Source organism: Hermetia illucens, chromosome 1 (assembly GCF_905115235.1).
Source record: "Hermetia illucens chromosome 1, iHerIll2.2.curated.20191125, whole genome shotgun sequence".
Lineage (NCBI taxonomy): Eukaryota > Metazoa > Arthropoda > Insecta > Diptera > Stratiomyidae > Hermetia > Hermetia illucens.
The window spans coordinates 88566233-88592714 of NC_051849.1; the positions used below are offsets into that span (position 1 = coordinate 88566233).

General features: G+C 42.8%; 1 protein-coding gene across 2 annotated transcripts; it reads right to left on the reverse strand.

Annotated features, from left to right (window-relative positions):
* Window positions 1–1575: 1575 nt before the first annotated feature.
* On the reverse strand, window positions 1576–25244 carry LOC119660674. Of its 2 annotated transcripts, XM_038069337.1 has the most exons (7): window positions 24819–25244; window positions 19614–19655; window positions 19513–19560; window positions 19414–19452; window positions 18603–19286; window positions 9437–10002; window positions 1816–1848 (listed from the first exon to the last, which is right to left on the reverse strand). In XM_038069337.1, exons 1-6 carry the CDS (start codon window positions 25038–25040, stop codon window positions 9655–9657), a joined length of 1383 nt encoding a protein of 460 aa, XP_037925265.1. In that variant the 5' UTR covers window positions 25041–25244; the 3' UTR covers window positions 1816–1848; window positions 9437–9654. The 2 variants fall into 2 exon arrangements, with proteins under 2 accessions (XP_037925266.1, XP_037925265.1); XM_038069338.1 differs by lacking the exon at window positions 9437–10002 and having other exon boundaries at window positions 1576–1848.
* Window positions 25245–26482: the final 1238 nt, after the last annotated feature.

The window sequence follows — 26482 nt, forward strand, 5'->3', positions numbered from 1 at the left end:
TAGTCTACATAACGACCAAATCTATGAGAGATACCATGACCGTCAGGTTGTGGATAAAATCCGACTCAATAGGTTACGGTGGGCGGGTCACTTAATCCGTATGGATGATCCAGCCCGGAAAGTCTATAAGGGCAATATCTATGGTAGAAAAAGAAGACGAGGCAGACCTTGCCTAAGATGGAGCGATGGCGTAGGTCAGGACGCCAGACAGCTTTTAGGGATATGGAATTGGTGGACCTCGGCGCAAAACCGGGATGTCTGGAGTTCCTTATTAAGGCGGGCCTAGACCGGATACCGGTTTTTGCCCCGCTGATGATGATGAATGACGAAGCGGTGAAAGTGCAAATGTTTATAATTAAGGTTACCGTTGCCGAGGCGCGTTTGCCCGTCATATGTCCCGGAACAGTGTTATGTTCGCTACTAAAAAGGAAATTTGCGTTGGTACATACCACTCTACAGTTGTAATCTTGCTTAACCTGCTCTAGTTGAAGAACGCGAGTCTTCTGGAGACCCTTGATACGGTTGCGGGGCAGCGTGTGCACGTTCCAAAAACCAATCAGAACCGGTTTTTGAGGGGAAGGGGGCTTTGCTGACGTCTCGGTAGAATTAGAGTTTCAAAATTTGCAACTTCTAATCCCTTTTAGTCGCTGTTTGCAAGAAGGAGTGGCATTTTTTTGGGGGGGGGGGGGGAGGGTTTCTCTTGCAGTTTTTCTTCCGTTGACCAGTCGTTACTCTATTCTGCTCAGTAGTCATGAAGGTTGACCAAGTTTCACTATTTGAAAAATAGAGTCGCTTTCTAAACTAGAGAGCAAAATATCTACCTATGAAAAGATTCTGTAACGATTGCGGCCTATGTTTCTCACTTTATAACCCGTAGATTTTTGTCTCCCGGTTAGATAATCGGTTTCTGCACGTACTTCTTTCGCTTGCGTCATCCTTTTTCATTTCAGGCTACGCTATTTCTAGTAACTTTATATGCTTATCGAAGTGAAGTTCCCGTGCTAATTTGAATCTAGCTAGCATTCACTAAATGTTTGGAGCTGTAATTCAGTTTAGCCAAAAACTTTAATTCTCCCCTTGAAGAGATGAAGCGTCTGCCTCCCTTTACTACTTGCAGTCTTATCTGCGGATCAGCGGAAAAGAAGGAGTATTGCAACCGAGGGATCCCGACGATAGGGGACTTGCTGGCTTACTACAATACTTAGAGGATGAAGTGTTAATTTCTTGATATGTCCATATTATCTTTATATTTTTCTATAAGATATAGAGGGATCAATGTGGGGATGCAACAGGAACTAATTTGAGCTCGTCCAAGCAAATCAGAGTCAGATACAATATTGATTAAATAATCGAAGCATGCCCATAGCTAAATGTAATCCTGATACATCACCAGTGAGCCTATCAGCCAAAAATTATCCAGATTCGACCCCCAACCTGCCAATCTTTTATTTACAGGCCAATGATAAAGTTTTATTAGAAAAATTATTTCAGCTACAAACGTTAACGGTTTCCTGGTTACAAATACAAGTGCATAAGTAATTTGAATGATAACACAACCTAATTTTATTTTAAACATTCTATTTATTTACTTTTGTAAAATTACTATTTAAAAGTACTAAAAAGGAATCCAAATGATTACACTAATCTCCCGGATTTTTTACTTGATGTTCTAGTGAAAATTTCTAACTTGTGGAACTTAACACAGTAAAGACTTTGAAGTGACGATAAATTACATTTTCTTTTCTTACAACATTCTCGGGTTTCATAAGCTCCCTCGTGGAGTACAAAACGTTTTGCCATTTTGTTTTTCTTTTCTATAGAAATAGACCTCTTGGATGATCTTGACACCTGCAAGAAAGGAACCATCAGCTACTCCTAAATTAAAAAAACTAAAAGTTTCTGAGTGACGTAATCTCAATCAAATCTTATAACATTACAAGTCTGTAAACAACTTTGATATTCATATTAGATTTGCATCGACCGACATAAGAAACAAAAGTTATATAGTGTCGATGTACGCTTCTGAACTTTGTATGATACCCTAAATTACTTCATGATTCTATATAGGATGAACTTAAACGAGTTTTACAGTTAATTACTAAAAATTATAGTATTTATTGACTTTATCAGAGTAGATCTCGGTATTGAGGGTATTTCGGAGCTTACTGTGAAGCTTTGTGATTTTTTTCAGCTATTTCGATTTTATAGGTTCTGCGAATGGGTCCGTGGAAGAAACACCCACTTTTCAGCCCCTACCCTTCCCCAGTGTGCGTTAAATGTCTGAACTGACCAGCTTTGACAAGTACTAATTAGGATCTTTCGTTTTATATCCCACATGACTATATTTGGTAAAATTTCACCCCCCCACTTAGCACGTATGTGGAACCCCTTAAATTCCACGTAGAACTATATAACTCACTGTATGCAGTATTTGGTATCAATTAGAATTACCGTTTCTCAGAAAAATGTGTTAAACTGACAGGCAGACAGACAAAACTACACCCACAAGATAATCATCCTGGAAATATGGAATCACACGGCAGAAAACCATCATGTCCGAAACCGAGAAAGATGTCAGGCTGGTATGCAAAAGCTTTGGATGAGTAAGCCTTCATAGAGGTGTTGTTATGCCTCTATGGAAAGAGTTCTCCATTTGGCATAATGCATTGCTAAATTAAATGACGAGCACATACCTAGGAGATGCACATTCCGCGGTAGAAGGGCCAACTAACGGTGAAATAGTGGGTTGGCCAGCTTTCGATCAGCCTGCCACAGAGCCAGAGAGGAGCTACTGGAGATCAGTATTGGAACAGGCGACGGTAAACCTCCGAGAATGGACGGAGTGCCGAATAAGGCCCTTAAGCTTGTCGTGAAATCTAGACCGGGAATGTTCGCTGAGTTTTCCGAAGCAGCATGTCCGAGGGGATAATTCCTGCAGAAGTTGGAACTGCTGGTTAAGTTTGGTAAACCTCCAGGTGAACCATCTCCATGCAGACCCACATATTTTCTGGACACTATTGGGCAAATGCTGGAGCTGGTTATTTGCAATAGATTGCCACCGGTTGCCGAGAGCCAAGGAGGCGTTTGAGATCGACACTGTGGATTCCGTAGATAAAGTACTGATGCCACAAATTTGTCTACTGGCTTGGCCGATGAAATTCATGAAAAGGGCAGTACCAGCAAATATTGTATGGTGGTGATCTTGGACGTGAGAAACGGGTTCAAATCGGTCATGTGGAACCTAATATGGAAATGCCTTCCAGCTATCTCGCTGCCATTGTCAACAGCTATTTACAAGAACGGAAGCTTTGCTATGACACCGATGACGGGCCGTAGAAGTCAGTTTTCTCCCCGGGTGTTATGTAGTGCTCTGTACTCGGCTAACTGCTATGGAAGATCAATATGACGATGTGCTTTATTTTTCGGTCCCGTAGGAAGCCACAATGGTGGACTATTCAGACGATATGCTGAGATGCTGTGTTATATTCAGTGTTGTTATTGTTTGGCTAGATGGTTTCGCTCTAACACTCGCAAAGGAAAAAATGGATGCAGCCCTCATCAACAAGCGCCGTAAAAAAAATTATGTCTGCATTAAAAGTGGGAATTTCATCATCACTTCCAAGCCCACTTCCGTACATCTCAATTATAAGCAACATATGCAGTATGTTTACAACACAGCACCTGCTGTAAGTATGGCTTTGACATGGAAGATGTTCAATGTAGGAGGGTCATGGTATACATCTAGGTTGCTTACATGCTCTATGAGACCACTATTTGGAAAGAGGCGTTGCAGATGTCAGTTAACGGGAATGATTCTCGTTGATATCTTGTCAGATGAGATGACGAACATATGCATTTAGAAGCCTATCTCTCCTTTATCGCAGACGAAGAAAGCCGAGAGGTAAAGATTCGTAAACAGAAAGCAAGAGCATTGGGAACGCTCGAGAAAGCTCCAGTGGACACGCAGGCTTATCTTTGCCATCAAGGAGTGTTAGAAGAAGGCGCCGTGAGATTAATTATAATGTTACCCAGTTCCTCACGAGGCGTGGGAGATATCGTCTGTACCGACTTAAATTGGATACTTCACTCGATTGCCTACGATGGAGTCTTAGAAGACTCGGAGCATGTATTCTCCCACTGCCCAAGATTTGTAGAAGAAACGAGGAACCTAGAGGATCATCTTCATGATCGCATCTATCCAGAGCAAACTGCGACAGGCAAAGAAGTCCGGCTACGAACACCACGTAGAGAAGAAAGGTGCCCAAGGTAGATTGAACTGACTCCATCCCATGATGTAATAGCTTATTGTGGTTCCAGGGGACATAGAGAGAGTCGGGGTGTTTTTGGTGGATAAAAAGCACACACCCTAGCATGCCCAGACTAGTGGCTTTTGGTGACTCCAAAAATACCAACTCAAAAAAAAAAGACAAACAAACTGACCGAAATATTCGACGAATCCGAAGTCTCCAAGATCATCAAACCGCAAAATCTTCATAAATATGATATGCAACGTATGTGCGACACTCAAACACCAAAAGAGTTATTTGAATGAAGACCGAACAGGAAACCAAATTGGCCAAATTTGTATCACCGCTCGTTTTTAGCAACTGTAATACTTGACTGAAGGATCGCGGTTAGAGGGGTCGATGAAACTTAAAGAGGCTCCTTGGAAATAGGTGAACGGAGATAGTAACCAAAAAAGTTTAGTTCAGTTTATCATACAAAAAACTCCCTAAAGATTTCCGAACACGAAGAAAATAAAAAACTAAATTCATGATTTTTTGGCAAGAATGATACCTCCTACGTACATTTTGAGAACAAAAGCGAAAAGTATGGGTTTTAAAATATTTAGCACTCATGGTTTCTCGAATAGAATTGGGAGAACCATCGGACGTAAAGAAATATTGTTACTGAGCTGAATGAAACGAAAAAGACAACAGAATGGATCGATTGAATGCCCTCTACTGTACAGGGTGTCCCAATGAACCTCCCTAGGACATACATATTTCACACTCTTTTCGTAAAAAAATACCGCCCAAATCAACCCTGTTACTAAACCATTCCCAAATGTTCGATTATTAGAATTTAAAGGAAGTGAAACACTTAAACCTTAATCAGGGACCACAAACATCTAAAACTTGACACAGCGTCTATTCGCAAACAAATTCAACATGTGCCCGGTAAAAATAACTTAGTCGCAGACGTTTTGTCTCGGATCCCCGAGATAAACATCCCAGCCGCAGTTGATTTTTCGGCAATCGCTGTGGCCTAGGGGGGGGGGGGGGGGGGGGAAGCAGTTCTTCAGAGCTTGCAGTCCTACTCCAAATAGAAGTTCAAGGAGTTTTAAATTTTCGGCTCAGTTTCCTCTATCTGCTGCTAGATCTCCGAGAAAAGAGCTAGGCTATATATTTTGGGTCCTTTTCGTCAGGAAGTGTTTCGCTCAGTGTACGATCTTGGCCCCCCGGCATTCGGACAAAGAACCGGGGATAACCTAAAACTCTCCGGCGACCTGGTATTTGATAAGAGAGACGGTTTTGGGGAGACCGGATTGTTGCGCTTCCGACGGGAGGCCGTTCCGAAATTGAAACCTCTTCCGCCATCTCGACTCGCGCAGCCAGCGACCCCTAGAGAGATTGAAATCTGCGCCCACTTTCCGATGAAGGTTGATACCACCCGCACAACCACCATACGAGGGTCCCTATAAGGTCCACGAGGGTGAGGAGTACGGATTCAGTTTGGAAGTCGCGGCAAGCCCAAGCTGATTTCGTTAGACAGGATGAAGCATACGTTTTGATGTTTGCCAGTCGATTGCGGCCGAGTAGCTCCATCATATTTTCTTTCACCGCAACACCTTGGTTTCGGCCGGGAACAGAGTCCTGTGACGGAGAGATACTAAACAGATCGACGCAAACCACTAAACTCTATGTTCAATCCTTTGCGGAGTATAAGGCATTAACACAATGTCAGATTTCAATGAGTTGTACAACATCATCACACTTAATGCAATGCAAGTGATAAACTTCTAGAATCGGAACAGGACAAAGACGAACACAATCGTTCTTGCGCCCGTGATTATAACCCGGAGCAACGATATGGAGAATCTGGTCCTCACTTATTGCACAAACAAATGCCTACCTACCTAGAAATTGGGACCGCAATTCGGGATGAAGGTTATGGAGAGAAGAATTCATGATTATTATATTGCAAATAATATCTTGAAACTTGACGAGGAATCAGGTGGTGAACGTACATGGGAGACTCCGGATAGCGTTTCGTCTTCCAGGTCCGTTAGTATAGTGTATGATCCATATCCTGTATGCGCAAGATGACTCTACTTCAGTAGAAGGCTTATGAATGGAGGCTGAGAAGTTCAAAAATACAAACCTATATCCAAATTGTCACGTACTTACAGTTGGAGAGAACTGTATTCAAAAATGTAAAAAGCAAATGAACAAACGAGTGGTATTTTATCCTGCAAACAAACTGGGATATCAGGGAAGCCATATCGCTTCAATACTGATAGCCAGGAAACAACGTCAAAAAGATGGAAAAATCTGCGAAGCCCACCAACGTCTCCAGACCCTCTGTCCTGTCACCAAAACGACAATTGACGAGAATGAGAATCAGAAAGCAAAATCATATCTATGAAAAACGGCCTTAGTTTAGCAAATGCCAAATGATGGTTGAACTATCTGAAAGGAAGCTGAACTCCGAAATAAACTCTCGCAACTCTTTTACCAGCAGAGCGGAAGAAGAGGCGAGCAGATATCAGTCTACAAAATAAGGATGCTTCTAAAAAAGTGCGAACCAAAGGGAGGGGGGGGGGGGGGGTAGATGAGGAATGAAGCAGGAGTCGGAAGGAAAGCAGGAACCAAGAGCATTAGCTATGCCATCGCGGATAAAAGTAGTATACTCCCAGCTATACTCAAGACACATCTGCAGGTAAGATTCACTCTTGAGAACCCGTGGATAAGCGACACTCAATGTATCAACGGAAAAATCAAAATTAGAAATCCCCAACCTATAAGCCAGGGCAAGGTTCTTTTAGTAGCTGATTTAAACAGCATTCTTTCGGCACCCTTGACCGAATCGCCTTCAGATAAAATATCAACGCCCAAATTGTTTCACAACATAACACTTTCATACATTCCAGGCAGACAGTCACATATAACATAGAAATTAAAGCAGATCAACGTTCCTGGAATTATATGCTTGCCAAGTGGTTTGTATGCAGTGGCTAAAATCTTCGTTAGAAATGTACCTCAAGCATCCAAAAATAGTCCTGTGTCACTGAAGCATTGTACATTGCCATTTAACTAATAGACACGAATCTGTGGCGTAAATGACCTAGAGACAATTGAATTGGATGAACTATTAGGTTGTTGCATATGAAATGGCCGTTTTGACAATCAAGTGAAGTTAGTTGCGATTTTGGTGTATCAAACCATCACTAGTTGGCGCTGTTGGTGTTGAATATTGAACTATAAATAATCCTACATCAAGGAGTCATTTCAGTTTTGACCATCGTTGTGATAACAGGGAATAGAAAGGAAAAAAAGGATGGAAAAAAGCCAAGAACGTATACTTTTTCTGTATGCGTTCAAACTCGGTCATAAAGCGGCGGAGGCGACCCAGAACATTAACAGCGCATTTGGAGCGGATACGGTAACCGAACGAACCACGGCAGTAGTTCGAAAAATTCCGGTCAGGCGACGTAAACCTTCTTAGTGAGCCACGTGGACATCCAGGACCATCGATTGACAACGACGAGCTGCGTTTGCTAGTCGAATCCGACACACGTCAATCTGTGAGGGACATTGCAGAGAAACTGGGTGTACACTATTCGAAAGTTTCCCAGCACTTGTAACAACTTGCAAAGGTGAAAAAGTTCGACAAATGGGTTCCGCATGCCCTTACGGAGCAAAACATGGCACTTCGAATGGAAATTTGCAGTTCTCTACTCATCCGCAACAGAACCGATCCCTTTTTGCACAGAATAGTGACATGTGATAAAAGGTGGATATTATACGACAATCGTCGCCAATCAGCACACAGGCTAGATGCTGATGAGCCACCGAGGCATATGCTGAAACCGAGCCTCCATTCGAAGAAGGTATTGGTGACTGTTTGGTGGTCTACAGCTGGAGTTATCCACTATTCTTTTTCGGCACCTGGAGAAACGATAAATGCACAGAAATACTGTGCCCAACTCGAGGAAATGCACCAAAAATTGAGTATTCAACGGCCGAGATTGGTCAACAGAGATGGTGTGATACTCTGCCTCATCCACCACATTCATTGGACCTTTCGCCAACCGACTACCACTTTTTTAAGCATTTGGATCATTTTTTGGCGAATCTCGCTGGGATAATTGTTTTGAATCGACTGGCACCTACTTTGATTAAATAAATAAATTTTTGTAAGCTTTAGAGTCGTTTCACATTTTAGTACAAAAACGGCCATTTCATTTGTAACAACCTAGTATTTCTGCAAGTTGGGAATATATGTATATTGTGCATATTTGACACGCGCTCATACTTCAATAAGATGGAGTGACTTGAAGATGCTATATATTTACATTTGGGTAGCCCGTCTGCAAGGGTACGACACATTTTCAGACAGATTGAAATAACTTGCTTTTTCCCAAAATGATTAGAACACATAATTGGTTCATAACAGATGTCTGCACTCTCAAGTGACCGAAATAATACGCGTACCAAAAAGACGACTCCACGGAGGTAGATTCCGCGAGTTTACTCCGAAATTTGAAAAAGCTTCACCTGTGTCGGATCGGATTTGTGAGGCAGTATAACGTCGTGGAATCGGTGCTCTGTTGATCGGCGGGGTTCTTCAAATGCCTTAATGAAATTAGAATGCAGAGGAATTCATCAATTGGAAAGTGTCCTTTCATCCTTTTTATGGTTCCTGGCAATTAATACTTTAGTATGTCTTCCAAAAAACAAATATTTTTGGAGAATAGCTTACATGGTTCCGTTGTAGTTATTGGCGACTTTATGATCACATTATGTCACCATATTAGTTAATGCTTCCAAAACGGACTCATTGTAGACACTAGGTTGGGTGGCCTTCTAAAATGGATGAAAACTCAATTGTTCCAACTCGAAATTATCGTGCAAATATCGCTTGCATGAACATTATGCGAAGTTCTGGCAGTTAAGCGAGGTTATTCGCGATTAGGAGGCACAATGTCGCCCAGTGGGTACAGAACTACTAGTACCTGCTATTTAGACGTCAACAAAATGATGCGACCGTGATGTGGGCGGGAGGCCATTTAAACATCATTGGTATGGTATGGCCATATCACATAGTAATGATTTAGAAGAACGTATGCCAGGAATTACAATTTTTCAGATATTTTAAAATAAATTGACGCTACCGCCTAAAACATTAGAAGCAAAACTACTCATACACTTACCATAGTTTTTTCTATAAAATCGCAGTGGCATGACATCTCTCGATAAATTGCACAGCACATCGCACATTCCGTCATGAAAATGACTTTTGCAGCAAAGTTTCGGATTTTTCTTTTCCTTTCAACTTTTGCAATAATAAATAATAAATTAAAGATTGAAACAGAAATCATTTCTAAGACGGCAATAGCGTCCGTGCTCGATTAGCGAGAGAGCAAACTTGTCAAGTTAGATTCGGTTGATGAGTCCATTTTCGTCCATTTTTATGAATTTCCTCTTCCAGAAGGGAGTTTATGAAGTCATCGGTGTGCTGACACTCTTTGATGATTTTGTCATTCAATACATGAATTTGCCCAAATTCCATCCGCATTGTTGTTGATCTTCTTTTCCCGGATCGATTTTCCCTGTAGTTTGGTATGCACGGAAGTCCCAACAGAAATGGCTTTGAGGCAAATGAGCACAACAATTTAGTTAGGATTGACTCTACCTCGTTCGCCACTTGAAGAAATCGAGTCAGACTTAGAAAAGACTTAAGCCGGGATGAATATCCCGAACTGGTACCACTGTCATGCTGCATAAATAAAAAAAAGTTATTATAAAAGAACTAAAATGCGTGTTTGAATAGATTTTATAGAGACAATATCAAAATTAAGCTTTGGTCCTGATCACTCCAATTGTCGAACTCGGAATCGCTACATATAATTATATGTAAACGCCTCTACAAATTATCCACGACATCTCCATATGTCCATACCACTCAGTGTGTTCAAGCATATGAAAAGGATAGTGTCCCTGCTATAATAGCGACCCATAATACGACCAGCTGTAAATTTCGGATTTAGCTTTTGCTTATTATTTGCACCACCTCCAACCCTTGGCAGAACCATATCCAGTCGAATGGGTTTGTTATTATTGGTTGCTATTTCGATTTTTCTACAGATTGTTACACCTGTTCATACGAAATTGAAAGGTTAAAGCCGCGAACCTCTACGTTTTCTTTAAGAAATACCCTCATGCATGAAAAAGGGAGTTGCAATATGTTCCTTGATTAGAGGGCCGGACTTGGTTTGAAATCAGCTGCAAGTCGAGTTGGGTCGGGTTGGAAATTGACAACTTAAATCAAGAGCCCATTCTCAAAAATGGCCCATCAAATTCTGAAAGAAGTCATGATATACAAGTTCCATTAAAGTTAATTCCTATACATGGTAAAATAAAGTTATAATAATAAGAACTCCGCTGTAGTCAGTCCCAAGCCCGGTTGTGAATGGAGGAGGGATGGATAGCTTCAGTCTGAATGGCTGTACGCCACCGCAGCGTCTCAGGGGGTAGATGAGGAAAGTGCAGAAACTTTGCAGTCTTTCAGATTACTCATTGAGGAAGCTATCACCACACCTGGCAGTTAGGTATAAAATGCAAATTCAACTATGAGAAGAAGAAGGAATTTAAGGTCCAGTACGGATAACCGGCGGGAGTCGTCTGACTTGGTGACTCAGCGGATGAAATGGACTGAAGAAGTGAACGTCTTCATCATCCGTTCCTACTACGAAATAATGGCGGGGGCGAGTACAACATCTTATCGCCCGTTGTTGCACCAGAGATTTGTCGAGCGTTTCCCGCAATTCGCGCACGTAACAGTGCAGCGAGTCCGGGAATTCTATCTCAAATCAATGATGAGATTGCATCTCGGCTGTGTGCTGACATGTCGCTGCTGCAACTACAATCACTTGTGTATTGTGGTGCAGTTATCGCTGTCAGATTACACGATTAGAAGATTCGCTTTCGTGTTATTGGTTTGAGTGACCAAAGAGATCCACCATGGAAAATTCATCTGGAACTTCGGCGGGACTCACTAAGGCAGGACATTGCTATACTGATTCAAATCGGCACTGAGACTGCTACCAGACGGGTGAGAAATAAAGTGCAGAGGGTTTACCGGAGTAATGCCATCCCCAGTGAAACACCCGTAGTTGAAATTCTGGACAGACTAAAACAGAAACTTTCTGTCATATGCAGTCGGTTACGACGGTATGGCGAAAGTCATTCCAGACGTATCCAGAATGAAATATACGCAAGGAACCAGCGGAGCTTTTTCAGATCTCTCAACGAATCCCAATAGAGCGTCCAGACAGTGCAGTTTTCGGTGACGGAAGCGAAAAAGTATTGGGGTGGACTTTGGGTATTATCCGCCCAGCATGCTGAGTATGCTGAGTGGATCACCGCCGATGACACCAGCCTGGCATGAATTTTGCGGATGTTACCGAGGAGGAAGTTCGACGAGTCATAAACAGCTCGAAGAACTGGAGGGGTCCAGCTCTGGATCGGGTGCAGAATTTCTGGTCTAAGAAGTTTACCAGCGTACACAGTCGGTTGGCACGTAGTATAAATGAAGTCATGAGTCGGTCCGAGGAATTTCCACCCTTCCTCACTGCGGGGATTACCTACCTTATCCCTAAGAAGGACACGCGCAGGACCCCGCGTCTGCGGGGCCGATTACTTGTTTACCAACCTTCTACAAATTCATCACGTCTATTATTAGTTGTAGGATTAATGCGCACCTCGAGACCAACAATATTCTGTCCGAGGAGCAGAAGGGCTGCCGAGTTGGGTCAAGGGGTTGCAAAGAGCAACTCATTATCGACTCGGTAGTTATAGGGCAAGCAACTAGAGGCCAAAGAGACCTGTTTAGTTGCTATATCGATTATACCAAGGCTTTTGATAGCGTTCCGCATATCTGGCTAATCGATATCCTACATCTGTATCGCATTGATCCGAAACTAAAATTTTTTGGCGACAATCATGGAAGGGTGGCATACCACCTTATCAGTCCGTACATCTGAGGGTGCTAATACCTCAGAGTCCATCCGTATGCGGAGGGGCATCTTCCAGAAGGCCTCATTGAGTCCCCTTTGATTTTGTATGCCACTGAACCCCCTTTCGTGGCTACTGAATGAATCTAGAGGGCATGGTTTTGCAATAAAGTATGGCCTACGTGCTAAGGGTGAACTGAGACACCTGATGTACCTAGGTGACGTCAAGCTGTACGCTAGGACTGACGACCGTCTTAAAAGTCTGTTGCGAATAATAGACATGTTCAGCCGTGATATTCGGATAGAGTTTGGATTAGACAAGTGCCGAATCCAAGCCATCCGCAAAGGTCATCACGAGCCGCATGCCGGACATAGCATTGTTGACCTACATTTCGAAGCTATGACCGAGACAGACTTCTACAAGTACCTAGAAATTCTGCTCAAGAGGTGATCTGAAGGACGCTCTGCTGTCTGATTTCCTGCAACGTGTAAAGCTGGTGCTGAAGTAGCATCTCTCGGGGAAGAATAAAATAAGCGCATTGAATGTATTCGCCTTCACTGGCTTATGCATTCCGAACATTGCCGTGGACGAAGATCGATCTGGAAAACGTCCAGCGGCGGATATGGACACATATGTCCAAATTCCGAATGCATCATCCAAAGTCTGCCGTGGAGTGGATGAATCTGCCTCGTGACATCGGAGGTAGGGACATGGTTGACGTGGCGGCACAACATCATCACCAAGTCAACTCGCTGCGCGCTTATTTTTACAGCAAAGAACAGGCGATTCCCTTGCATGCGGCTGTCTATAAGACAGACTGTGGATTGACTCCACTTAACTTGAAGGATCGATTTTTCAATCCTCTGAGTGGGATGAAGTCGGACCAAGGGCGGATCGATGAATGGAAGTCGAAGGCAATGCATGGTAAACACGTGAATTGTCTTTGGCAGCCATTTGACGATTTGCATTTGTCGAACAGATGGCTGTTTGCGGGGGAGCTCTTTGCTGAGACGGAGGGGTTAATGTGTGCCATTCAGGACGGCGTGGTCGCCACCCGAGATTATAAAAAGCTCATCATGAAAGAACGGGTGGACAACGACCAGTGCAGAATGTGTGGTTCGGCGTTAGAGACGTTGCACCATCTCATTTCTGGCTTTACTGTTATGGCAGCATAATGCTGTATGTAGAGTTATTCATCAAAACCTTGCATACATGCATGTGCTGATCACGGTGACATGTCTGGTTTACCGATATGAGCCGCAAGTAGTACTTTATAGTTCCCCTTACAGCATGTATTGGGAACGGCAAGTTCTGACTGATCGCTCTACTCTACACAACAAGCCTGACGTACTGTTAGTTGACAAGACGGCTCGCTCCGCGTATATTATTGATTGATTATCCCCCATAATAGCAACATTGAACGGAAATACCTGGAGAAGAAGGTGAACTATGAGCCATTGGCTCGAGAAATCAAAGAAATTTGGCGTCTCGAACGGGTGGTTGTAGTTCCTACCTAATTCCCTCACGACTTCCCTTGATGTCCTGGAATTTTCGCACAGTCTGGTTCAAATCATGGAGAAGTACAATATTCTGCATACCTGCTCGATGTTACGGGGAGTTCTCGACGGATTCTCCCATTAACCTACCACCGGCCACCACCACCAGCGTCCCTTTAGTTTTTAAGTAGGTAGGATCGTCCGAGCCTAAATGTTTGGCACTTATTGCTAGTATGAGATAGAATCCTGCATCTGCCGACATTGTGATAACTCGAAAATAATAATAATAATTTCAACTTAATAGTAGCATGTTATTATGTTTCGCTAATTTAGTACAGACCGCCCTTCCTATCCTAAAATCTGGCAAGAGTATAGCTCATAATATAGAGCACCGTACTAGAACGTTTGATGAAAATCCCACCTTTATTAGCAAAGTCATATTAAGTTAAAATTGTTTGTTCGAAGTAGGTTTACTATACCATCAGCGGTCAAAGAGTAGTATAGGTCCCAGAGCGAAACGTAGATTGGTACCCACAATAGAGCATAAAACCTTAGAAACGCCTGCTGAACCAACACCAACAGTTCTACTACCAAACCCTATCTCCACCTCCGCGTGGTGATCGCTGGGAACTCTTTTTTAATGAAAAAACTGCAGACGGAGAAGAATGAAGGCGAGTCTCCTGCGCCTAAAAACGGAACAAATTGCACCAACTGGTCTTCCAAGTTGGGGGTTCGGTAGGGCTGATAAGCCTACACCGAAAACCAACGTTACGAAGCCATGGGTGGAGACTCGGACAGAATGGGTTTTACAACGACGAACTCGGCAACGAAACAAACATTTGTGCATTTTGTAATGGCATCCTCCTCGGCGCAGAGACAGGTGCTGAGATGTTGCGAGGAGGCGGACGCGGCAACAAAACTTTCGAGCAAACCAAAACAAAAGTCTGAGTGGTGGCACCGGGAAACGATATATTCGCATAGATTGCTGATCGTGTTGTAGCAGGTTCGACTGATGCTAATTCTGTGGGGTCTGATTGTGACAAACAAATCAATCTGTGCATTAAAGACCGTTGGGTTAGGCCAACATGGCGGGTACCCACGTAAACCCACCAGGACGTAACACCCTAAGAAAAATGTTGAATGTCAGTAACATTTTAAAGTGAATAGTAGGTTATACTTAATTCATACATGCTGTATGACCGTCAGCCGCTTCAGCTCGTTACCCAATGTTCTAATCCGGTCTGCCCTCAACTTTGTAGTGTTCCGGTGTTGGAAACTTATCACTAAGTGCGATAAAAAAGAAACTGACGCACAATCTGATTGAAAATCACTTAGGAAAAAAAACAAGTTGAAAACCCGAAGCTCGGCGTTTCAGGTATGACAGGTTCTATGTATTTCTTTTGTAAAAATACTCGAGTGCACAGTTGATCCATTTGTATGTAACTCATAATGTATATGCATTTAATATATCATAGTATTCACTTTAGTATGATATCGACATTCAATGTCAAATATAACTACTAAAGACGTCCGTACTCCTCCTACACTGTTCTGCGCCAAGTGCTCTTGAGGCGATCCGCTCGTGGGCCATCTTGAGAAAGCGGGTTCCGCTTCCCTACACATTGGCCATGGGTGACAGCCCAGCGTACTCCGATAATACATCGCAGACAGCTGTTGACGAAGGCTTAGAACTTTTAAGTGACAGTAGGAGCCATTTTCCATGTGCTACTTCGATATGGCAACACAGAAAGAATATTAGCACAGAACAGTCTCAACTTGATCTTGATATTCCAATAACTACATTTTCCCTTAGCACTAAAATCGTATCTGTAGATATAACCGTTTCTGGAAAATGTCAGAAAAACTTGTTTGGCAAACGTCTGACAGAGAAACGGATGGACAAACAGAGATGTAGACCTGTGTAAGTTGCCATATCTCCATCAAGCGCGTATCTTTGTTCGGATAAAGGAACGTACAGCATACGGATGTCAATACGCACCTAGGCGCATTTCGGAACATGTCAACAAGGGCCTGTTTCTGCGTAGGTTAGTATGTAGGAGAAAACACCCACCTGTGGACAAAAATGGCTATAAGGAGGACATTGAAACACCGTGCCCCCAGTACCGGCAGCTTTCGGGAGCAGACATGCAAGACCCCGGTTTTTGATATTGACTACAGAGCGTCGGTGGTAGTCTAGAGAAAGAGACGTTTAAAAGGAGTACATCGTTCCCGAGAACCCCCACTGCAGAGACACGGAAAGATACTTCACAAACTGGGGGTTCCTTAGCTCACAGTAGGGTGAGCAGACCTGGTGAAGACTAGCGCTAGAAGCATTAAGCCGACATTGTTGGAATATGGAATTCAGGAAAGCTTCCTGAAATCTAATAAATAAAGTGTCCAAGTACGGACGAATCATCTGCACCAGGTGATTAAAATATGGCAAGAGCCATTAGGGATCTGTATAATGGTACCAAGGACGAAAGAGGTGCTTTGAAAGAGCGAATATCATTTAGGTAACCCAAGTGGTGCCCGCTCAAATGCCAAAGGGCTCTTACACTCGAAAAGAGAAGTAGAGACGGAGCAACTGATTCTTTTGGGAATGAAAACCCCTAACAAAGTTACCAGAATTGTGGAAACAACGGCGTCTATTTCAATGAACACAAGAAGGAACCGAGGAAGCATGGACTAAGGTTGGTGTAAAGAAAAAACTATTGGTAATTGATAAATCGAAAATAGACTGGGTCGTTGGCCGACTTAGAGAGCTAGTCTCCCTCAAGCACTGTTTGAGATGTTTTAAATTTGGCCACATAGCGGTGCTATACACCGGTAAATGTGTTAAGGGCCAAAGGCGCAGAAAGCGTTGAGGGGAAGGTCAAATATTGAAGGAACGCAAGCGTGACCCTGAACATATACTTTGCATAGGGGAAAAAAGTTTCGACTATGGGCATATCGTAGGCAGTAACAGATTCAAGTATTTAAGAAAGCCTTGAACGCAATGAAGAAGTGAACTTGATACAAATTAATCTCAAACATTACAAAGATGGTATAATAAGAGGAAATGCTGTGTAAGCTAGTTTCGAATGCAAGAAGTCGAAACTCCGAAATCATACTGTGCGACTGCGGAGTCTAACTACTAACTTTAAGGAACGTATTTTGCTCGAAGTTTTCGCAGGGCTTATTGCTTGAAAACACTTGAGATGTATCCACTTTTCGAGGAATAGGCTCAGGTCCAGTAGTCGGTTCGACATATGTTAGCAGATGTTAGCATATGTTACCGCTATAGCAGAGAGATTGATCTCAGTAATCAGTGAACACTATACTCATCGCAGGGAGATGTGCATTCCTGGGATAGGTAGTTCGAAGTCAGAGCCGGTCCGTGAAAAGGTTTAAAGGGGATGCATTCATAGAGAGGCCCCAATCCCTGTAGTGCGGCTTCAGAAAAGGTAGAATAACTGATGAGACACACAACGAGAACTATACCGAAGCAGCGACTCTTCGCCAATAGGCAGTCAAACTATCGGTGGAAAGAGGAAATCGCCGAATATATATATTTTTCAGCAAAAGCAATTGTCTAAAGATCTAGAAGAAGAACGGCGGGAAACAGAAAATATACGTTTCTTTCGAAGTAAGCGCTAGTATGCGGGAATGCTTGAAGAACCTTTGTGCAAAAGTAGAACAATCCCTGAGGAACAGGGTACAGGGTTGTTCTAAAGAAAATGAGGGGGAGCGCAGTTATCGCAGCTGCAGAAGAACTTGCGAAGCTTTGTCGGAAAATCAATGACCTGGTGGTGATGACTGACGCGAAGATCCCTCTCAAAGTGCATCTAGACTATGTCTGTTAGAAAATAACAAATACCAATGTATCATCACCACGGATGATATCTAATATAGGAGAGTCATCTATACGAGAAAAGGAGAATGAATCTACTTAAAAAGGACATAGAATACCGAAGGGCGGCAAATTGGGAGCAACGATGGGATGACTCGCAGAGGGGTCGTAGTATCCACACTGTAATGTGGATTCCGCGACAACGGTGCAAGTAACTACCAGCAAGTAGTTAGTAACAAGAAGTATTTCTACCGATTCAGACTGGTTGATCCTCCTTTTATGCTGATACTGTTTGCAAGCTTCCGGTCCAGAATAAAAAATGTTTGAGGTTTCTATGAATGAATGAATGCAGTTCAGTAGGGACTAAAAGCATTACTGCAACTTGGTGGGTAATGTAGATATCACATGGATATGTGGATAGACTCTGACAGACGTTCTTCGGACATGTGATTGAATCTTCCTGGCGGTCCTTCCGGACCGTCCAACACCCTTTCAACGGTAGTGTACTGATCCAGCACACAACCTGCCATCAAGCTAGTTGGATTTCAACTGAGCAGCAACGTACAAACAATAAGATTGACCACATCCCGACCAATAGAACATTTAAAAGTTGTCTTCCGGATGTGCACAACAAGAGAGGTCCTATGAAATTGTTCACAGCACCTGCAACTTTAGCACATTCGTAAATCCTAGGAATACCCGGTTTTTTTCAGTGAGTGGTGAGCAAAACTAAACCAACTTCAAGGATATATTTTTAACCTTATGGAAAGGTTCTCGAAAGAACGGAGCGTCACATTCACCTATTCACAGACGTGGTGACACTACTCCATTGGCCACATTTTTAAGACCCTGCATGTGACAGTTTGTGCCATATATTTTTTTATTCATTTTTAATTGATTTTCTATATAGTATCTCCCCAAAAAAAATCTCTAACGAAAAATTTAAAAGTTTATGTTATCATATATAGCTCTGCATTGGATTGAGTTAAAAGCGGGATAAGGTCCTTATAAAAGGAGCACACCTAAGAGCCAAATTACCTCGTCATCGTATACCATTCTGTGCATTGGATGCGTTATCCTATCCTGCCACTCTTGTTTATCTGCACCATCAGAAATACCAAACGAGTCAACTGGTCTGTAGCCATACTGAGGCAGAAAGTTTCCTAGAGAGGTTGGGATCCCAGGTTCCTCTTGACTCTTACAAACGGGAGGGTTGATGGTAGTAGTTAATAAAACCTCTTCCTCTAAACTGTCCCTCTGGTCATGCAACCAGTTTCCGGTTTTATCCAAGCTAGCAAGTTGCCTTGCATATTGCTTTTGAACCTGAAGGTAATACTCTATTAAGTCAAATAATTGTTCAGTAGCTTTTCTCATCTCCGTCGAATCCATCAAATTTAGAAGTTGTCCCAGTCTCCTCCTGACATCATTAATGCCGTAGTTTAGGTACAGGAAAGTGTTATTAACTTTTTCGTGAGATCGTCGAAAGGTGGTGTCTGCTAATTTCTTTTGCAAAGCTTCTCGCCGGTGCTCCAAGGATTCAAGGGTATATTTCAAACTCCTTCCGGTATTTATGTACGCTTTCGCTACGGTAATCATGATGTTGATTAACTTTTCTAGAGTTTCCTCCATTCTAATAATTGTCGCGTATATTTTGCTCGTACTGCCTCTTAAGAAAGCGTGGCTTTCGCCACCTGGCAAATATACATGTGCTAAGGCTGGTCGCTGAAAGAAAAATTACAGTTTTTACTTTCAAAAGCCGTTTTCGGAAAACGGACCTTAAAAATTATGTATACATGATGACAAGCTAAACTTTCCACGATAATATCTTTACGAAGAAGTAATGACTTACTATATCCTTTCCTTCGGATTGTAAACGATTCTGGATTTTCTGAAAAAAGATGAAAATAGATAAAGGTACAAAAAACAAATTTCAAATTCCTTAAACAACTTTTATGTTTTCCAAATTCGCTTTATCCTTAGTATTTTTATCAACCATCTGAAATTTATTCATTTTATTTGTTCAGAACCGCAATTTATAGATTTTCATACCTTCGCCTTTTCTCCAATCCGGTATTCAGTTTTCTCTCTAGACTAAAATTTATGAAAGTGATATTACATTACCAATTAAAAAGAATAGTATTGAAATATTCAGAACCGCGAACAATATAGAAAGTATGCAGAACAAAAGAAGTCAAAGAGCGAGAGTCACACATTTTAGAATTGGAATTGGACTGTACGATACAAATCCCACTGCCACCAGTAAGATTTGAACCGCGACCTTCCGTACCGCAGCCTTGAGCTCTAACCTCCGGACACACCCTTTTAAAAGTAACACTTTAATAGGAGTTTTAAAGGGAACACTTTATTATTGAATGACTCGAGTTCTCTTGTTTTATAGACAGGGGCTGCAATGTGTTTCGGTGTAGTCGTTATTCAGGAGCGTTGTGGAGGCTATCATACATCATGGATTGCCGTGCATTGGGGATGGTGCTCTATTTAACATAAGTACATGAAGACGACGGACAAATACTGCCACCACCAAGTATAAGAGAAACAGTCCGTGCAATTCATCGGCTAACAAATCATAAGTCGCCAGGAGCCGATGGAATTACAACCGAATAGGTTGAATATGGAGGCGACCAATTACACCAAGTGGTTCATCAACTGATGGTCAAGGTATGGGACAGCGAATCAATGCCTGACGATTGGTAACGAGGCATTATCTGTCTCATATATGATATAAAAAGGGAGATACCACACAGTGCAGTAATTATATAGGTATCACGTTGCTGAGTACCATCTATAAGATATTCGCCGCTTTCTTGCTAGGCCGGATAGCCGCATACACCCAGAACATCATTGGCCCATACCAAAGAGGCTTCACTCCAGGCAAATCAGCAACAGATCAGATTTTCTCTGTGCGGCAAGCGATGGAAAAACTGTTGGAATATGGACAACAGTTGCACCATCTGTTCATCGACTTTAAAGCCGCCTGTGATAGCATAGCCAGGGTAAAACTGTACACGGTATCCCGACGAAATTGATAAGACTGACTAGGCTGACCCTGACCAATGTGCGAGGCCAGATAAAAGCAGCAGGATCACTCTCAAGACCATTCGACGTCAACAACGGTCTACGACAATGGGATGCCCCATCATCCGTCCTCTTTAACCTGGCCCTCGAGAAAGTGATTCGTGACGCTGAGGTAAACACAGGAGGTACGATCATGGGAAGAACCACCCGAGACGTACAAACTGCCTTCACCCAGATCGAGCAGGTGGTGATTGGCGCGAGATCTTGGGCTGCACACCAATGAAGGTTTAGGAGCTTGTATTTAACAACGTTCAATACACAATTTCAAAAAAGTACTCCCATTATAATTCAGGGATATTAGAAATTATACTGATTTCCGTCCGTAACTATTTTCTTTCTGCACAAAACTCGTTCTTTTCACAATGACTGCCAACTATCTTTTTAACTCTTTTTTCTTAGTATTCTTTTTTATCTGACGTTTCTCGCCACCTACTCTGTTCCTCACTCTTGTAGCGATGTCTGAACTGAGTGGAGCGCCGGTGGCGTCATCTGTCCGCTGGTATTCGCGACATTCGAAATAAATTTCGAATGCCGCTGGCATGCGATGCACTCTCTGGCCCAGGAATTGACGTCCTTATTCATAGAGGGCCAGAAGTATTTCTCGGTGACTAGCCGATTTGTTGCCCTGATGTCTGGATGCGCTAAGTCGTGAACTGCGTGGAACACTTCCTTGCGAAAGGTGGCCGGAATGTATGGCCGAGGTCCCTTTTCCGAGTCTTCGCAGCAGAGAGAGAGGTTTGAGCCGACGATGGGCAACTCCCGAAATTTGTATTTGGGGTTGGATTTGAGACTGATCTAAAGTGCTGCGTCATCCTCCTGCGCCTTGGCAATAGCCGAGAAATCGAGTGAGGCGGGGATGTTAACCTCGAAGACACGAGATAAAGCCGCGCCACTAAGGCAAGACAAAATATATGGTGGCAACGTCAGCACCGAAGATGAACCAAACAACAACATCAAACCGCACTGGTCAAACAGGAAGAATAAGGATAAGAGAATACAACTTTGAGACCGTTGACAATTTCTCCTATCTAGGGTTGAAAATCACAACCGATAGCAGCTACGATGATGAAATCCGCGCACGGTTGTTGTAAGCCAACAGAGCCTATTTCAGCTTATAAAAACTGTTCCGCTCGAAACGTCTCACCATAGGGTCAAAGCTCTTACTGGCAGAGATGGCAGAGAACCATCATGCCCGAAACCGAAAAACATGTTAGGTTAGTCTGTAAAAGTTTTGGATTAGCAGACCTTCATAGAAGTGTGGCTAGACCAACCTAATAAAGGAGGCGCCTTTATAGAAAGAGCTGTCCATGTGGTCCAATGCATCGCCAAAGCATGGACGCGTCATGCCTAAGAGGTGCTCACTTTTCAGTAGAAAAGAAAACTACTGGTGGAATACTGAACTGGTCAGCCTTCGATCAATCTATCAGTGAGCCAGAGGAGCGGCTCAGAGCGCAGTAGGTCGAATCGACCAAGGCCAAACAGAGTAGGCCTATAAGAAAGTCCGCAAAACTCTCAAGCTCGGCATCCAATGGAGTAGGAAGGAATGCTTTAAAGAATTCTACTCGGAAACGGACGTAAACACCTGGGGCAGCACGTATTGAATCGTGATGGAGTGATTCAGAGACGGGTCAACTCAGAAGATCACGTTCCCTGCCCTCTTGTTAAAAATCATCCAGGGATTATTCCCCCAAAAGGAGCGACCAACAACCTCTGGATGTGACAGAAACGCCGTCAGTCACTAGCGACGAACTGCCCTCGCCGTAAGAAATTCATTTCATTCGGGCAATTGAAACCCAATAAGGGAATTTCTGGCAAAGATTGGTACTCCTGACGATCTCGCAGCTATTGTCAGCAGTTATTTGCAAGAACGGAGGCTCTGGTATAACACCGATGACGGACCACAGGTGTACGTTGCCTCTGCAAGTGTCAAACAGAGTTCTGTACTGAGCCCACTGCTGTGGAGCATCATGCCAAAAGATGTTCTTAATCTTCCGGTTCCGCGGAAGCCACGAGGGTGAACTACACCGACGATATAGGGCTGGTTGTAGTCGCGTAGGATTTTGAAGATTCTGAGTTATACTCATGCGAAGCGATCGGTGCTGCTAAGGGTTGGCTAGAGAGTTCTGGCCTGCGGAGGACAAAACGGAGGAGGAGGAAAAGCATTGCAGGCCACACTTGACGCTAGCAAACTGGGTGCAATCTACAGAAGAACCGACCTTAAGGCTATGCTCTGCATTCAGGACTGTCTCAGATGGTACATCATCCTTCATATTGAGAATGAAGCCCATTGACATCTTGGCAGATGAGATGACGAATATATACAATGCGAAGTCTATCTCTCCTTTATCGCATACGAAGAACACCGAAAGCAGGAAATCTCTAGGTAGATGGCAAGAGTATTGGGACCGCTCGAGAAAGAGTCCGTGGATACACAGGCTTATCCCTGCCATCAAGGATTGGTTGCCAGTACCTGTACAGGTTTAAACTGGATACCTAACCCGATTGTCTAAACCACAATGAATGGAGCCCCAGAGGGCCCAGACCATGTATTTATCCACTGTCCACGATTTGTGGAAGAAAGGAAGAAACAAAGGGAGATTCTGCGAGAGGGCCAGGTACCAGAAAATCAGGAAGACTGTGATGCAACCAACTCCATGGTCGAATCTATCTAGAGCAAACTGTGAAAGGCAGAGAAGATGAGAAAGCGCGGGTACGTACACTGCGTAAAGATGAAAGATGACCAGGCTAAAGGCTGAGCTGACTCCACCTTGACAGACGGGCAGACAGACATGTTAATGAAAAAGCGGAAGTGAACACATGTTAAACAAGTGAAAACCTCGTGCGAGTAGATCACCTTAGAACTACGTAGCGCAGAACAGTAGAGAAAGAGTGGAGGCTTCTCGGAGAAGTGCGGGGGTAGTTGGAGCATGCTGGCAAGAACTGACAAATGGATTTATGCAACCATGTGTTATCAACTATCAACTAAACCATGCACATGTATGCAACAGGAGATGGGCGTGCATAAACATGCGCATGCCCAGGCCGGCTATGTAGAAACAAACCGCCCTTAGGTTGAACTTGGCTGGGAGAAAGATACCCAGAAATCAAACCATATATAGGAGGGAAGCAAGGAAATATTTTTACAGTGCTACCCAATGCTGGCGGCTTTTGGGAATAAGGAAATAGGTTAGGTAGCGCTTCGGTAGTGGGAAATTTGGCTGCAGAGGCATCGAATGCTGCAAGAGATAATAGTTAAGTATAAATAAGTCGTGATCGAGAGTAAGCGTCTAGACGAATTTACGTCACGGGAAGGTATCTATATTGCACTAAGAGAATAAATTAACATTAGTGGCATTGAAGGCAGTGGAAAAAAAGAGGGCGAAAAGCATATGGGGGTATATGATCGCTATTGTTAGCTTCTCAGTGAAATCAATGGCTAAACACATTCCTCGGAGGCAGGCGGTTAGATTCGGTCATCTATCTAGATTATCTCAGCATCTCGTTGATGAGGAGGATATTTTGGAGGGTGAATAAATACTACATCTACGGTGACAACAGACTTATTCCTGGCAGTTTCAAAAGGGGTCACCGCCCGAAGGGAACCACATTGAAAAAAGAGTTACGTCAGCACGTGACTGAGCCATGCAACTCTACATTATCGCTACGGCGGTTCCACACTAGTAGGAAAGATTGGAAGATTGGAATTAACCAGATTCGTGGGCAGAAATCACCACAAGTCACGTGCCTGTGACTGTTGTACCCGCGAAACCAGGAAAGTGGACCTCAGCTAACGGTCCATCAGTGCGTCTTCTTGATCTCCGGAGTGATACTACATTTGAATCATGCATGAAGAAAGGAATGTTTCCCACCCGGTGGAAGAGGCAGAGGATGGTTGTGATATCAAAGCCCCATTGCAAAAGAAAACAATTTTTATATAAGGTTAAAATATAGAGTGTCACATAGGAAATCCTTCTTAAGCTAGGTTGTTTTCACAAGTGAAGTCTATATATACTAAGTGTGTTAGCTATCGCTCCGCCGGAATAAAGATCAAACTGGGTCAGCAATCCTATTCCCTAAAACAATTGTTCGGAAGTGGATACAAAGCCCATAGAGGTTGAAATTGTGGAAAAATGAAATGAAAACGAAAGAAATTTTACTTACATTACTCCTGAGACGGATAACAGGCTCCTCCACACTTTCACGTGTTCCCTGAGTACTCCCTCCACGCGCGCGTGAGAATTTTGTTTTTTGATTTTTAATTTGGTCGAATAAATATTTTGTCCGGGATTCCCCATATAAGCTCCAGGCTCTCGGATCACAACAACTGAGGTATGATTTCGTAACGTTTTCGAAACAAGATTCCATTCGACTTACAACTGACATTGCTCTTTTCTAAAAAAACTTCTAAAAATTCGAGAGCAATTAAAGGATTTTCTTAGAATATATGAAAAGCAAGTTGCTTATTCGACGAATTAACGCATTACAAAGTTTTAAACGTTAAAATGTCACGCAAATAACAAATATAACAATAACGAGAATTTTAACCTTTACTTTAAAAAGGATATCTCCTGAAACTAGAAATGTGACATTGATAATTAATAGGCATACTTATGCCTTCAGGTAACGCATGTTGACATATATGGTGTTTGTGTAAACCTCTACTCATTCATTTACTTTCCAACTTGAACCTAGTTTTACTCCAGCTTATTTAGGATTTGCTTAGACGATATTATGTGAGAACATCCACTTTCGGGTGATATTGACATTCTAAGTATTGAATTCCCAAAGGAGCGACAATTTTGACCGATTATAACTTTGTTAGTAATATTGTGATTTCCACCAAACTTGGCTGCATTGTGGTCTATATTGTACCCTATATTTCTGCAATTTGTATCAATTTCGTGATTCTAGGATGCAGTTTTGCAGCCAACTATTAACGATTATGGTAATATACTATTATTAACTTTATTTGAACAGCCAGTCCATATCGGGATGGAGGGTATTTCGGATCCTAGGCGTCATATAGTGGCAGCCTCTTGATTATATTTCGGTTGAGCAATTTCTGAGAATGGATCCGTTAAAGAATTGTTCACCTTTGACCCCCGCACTCCCCGATTTTCAATTAAATGTCAAAACTAAGAATGGCTCCCGAAAGTACTGACTGAGACCTTAATTTAGTGAAAAAAAAATTACAACGTTCAGAGTTCCCACCTTTGCACCAAATTTTGTGTAAATCGCTATAACCGTCTCCGAGAAAAATACGAGTCACAGATAATCAGTAAGTTGTGCTGAAAGTACTAATTATGTAGGTAATTAGGGTTTGCATCATTCTTAAACGTCATTTAAAATATATACGTCCTTCAGAATTCCTGACTTAAGACCTTCTGGCTCTCTAAATCTCACCGAAAGCCGGAGGGAGAGCGCAAGAGGCAGTCGTAGCATCAGCCTAATTCACAGGAGATGACATCCGGATCCCAGTGGAGTTAGTGGCTAGACGGTAAAATTCTGTAAGAGAAGGGCGTCACTACATCTCCCTCGGGTACAATGTCAAACCCCACACGTGGTATGGAGAAGCAGTGACACTTGAATTTAATCTTACACTAAATCGCAAATATATTACGTACGGAAGATTACAGCACCAGACAAGAGGTAATAGACATAACTCTAATGAGCGGGCTAGTCAAGAATTGGAGTCGGATCACAGAATAAGAAATCCCAAGATTTGGGCTCCTATACAACATACCTAAAAAACAACAAAATGGCTCACCATCAAAGGGGCGGTGATATCAGGGGCGAACTGGAACTAGGAATAGCGGTGGAAGCTG

Bases quoted from the DNA above. Each gene is read 5' to 3' on its own strand.
- LOC119660674 (XM_038069337.1), bottom strand. From the start codon at position 25,040: ATGTCAGTTGTAAGTCGAATGGAATCTTGTTTCGAAAACGTTACGAAA. The intron at 19,656-24,818 runs GTAAGTAAAATT...CATAAATTTTAG, and splicing joins TTATCCGTCTCAGGAGTAAT to TCTAGAGAGAAAACTGAATA. The intron at 19,453-19,512 runs GTTGTTTAAGGA...ATCTTTTTTCAG, and splicing joins CGAATTTGGAAAACATAAAA to AAAATCCAGAATCGTTTACA.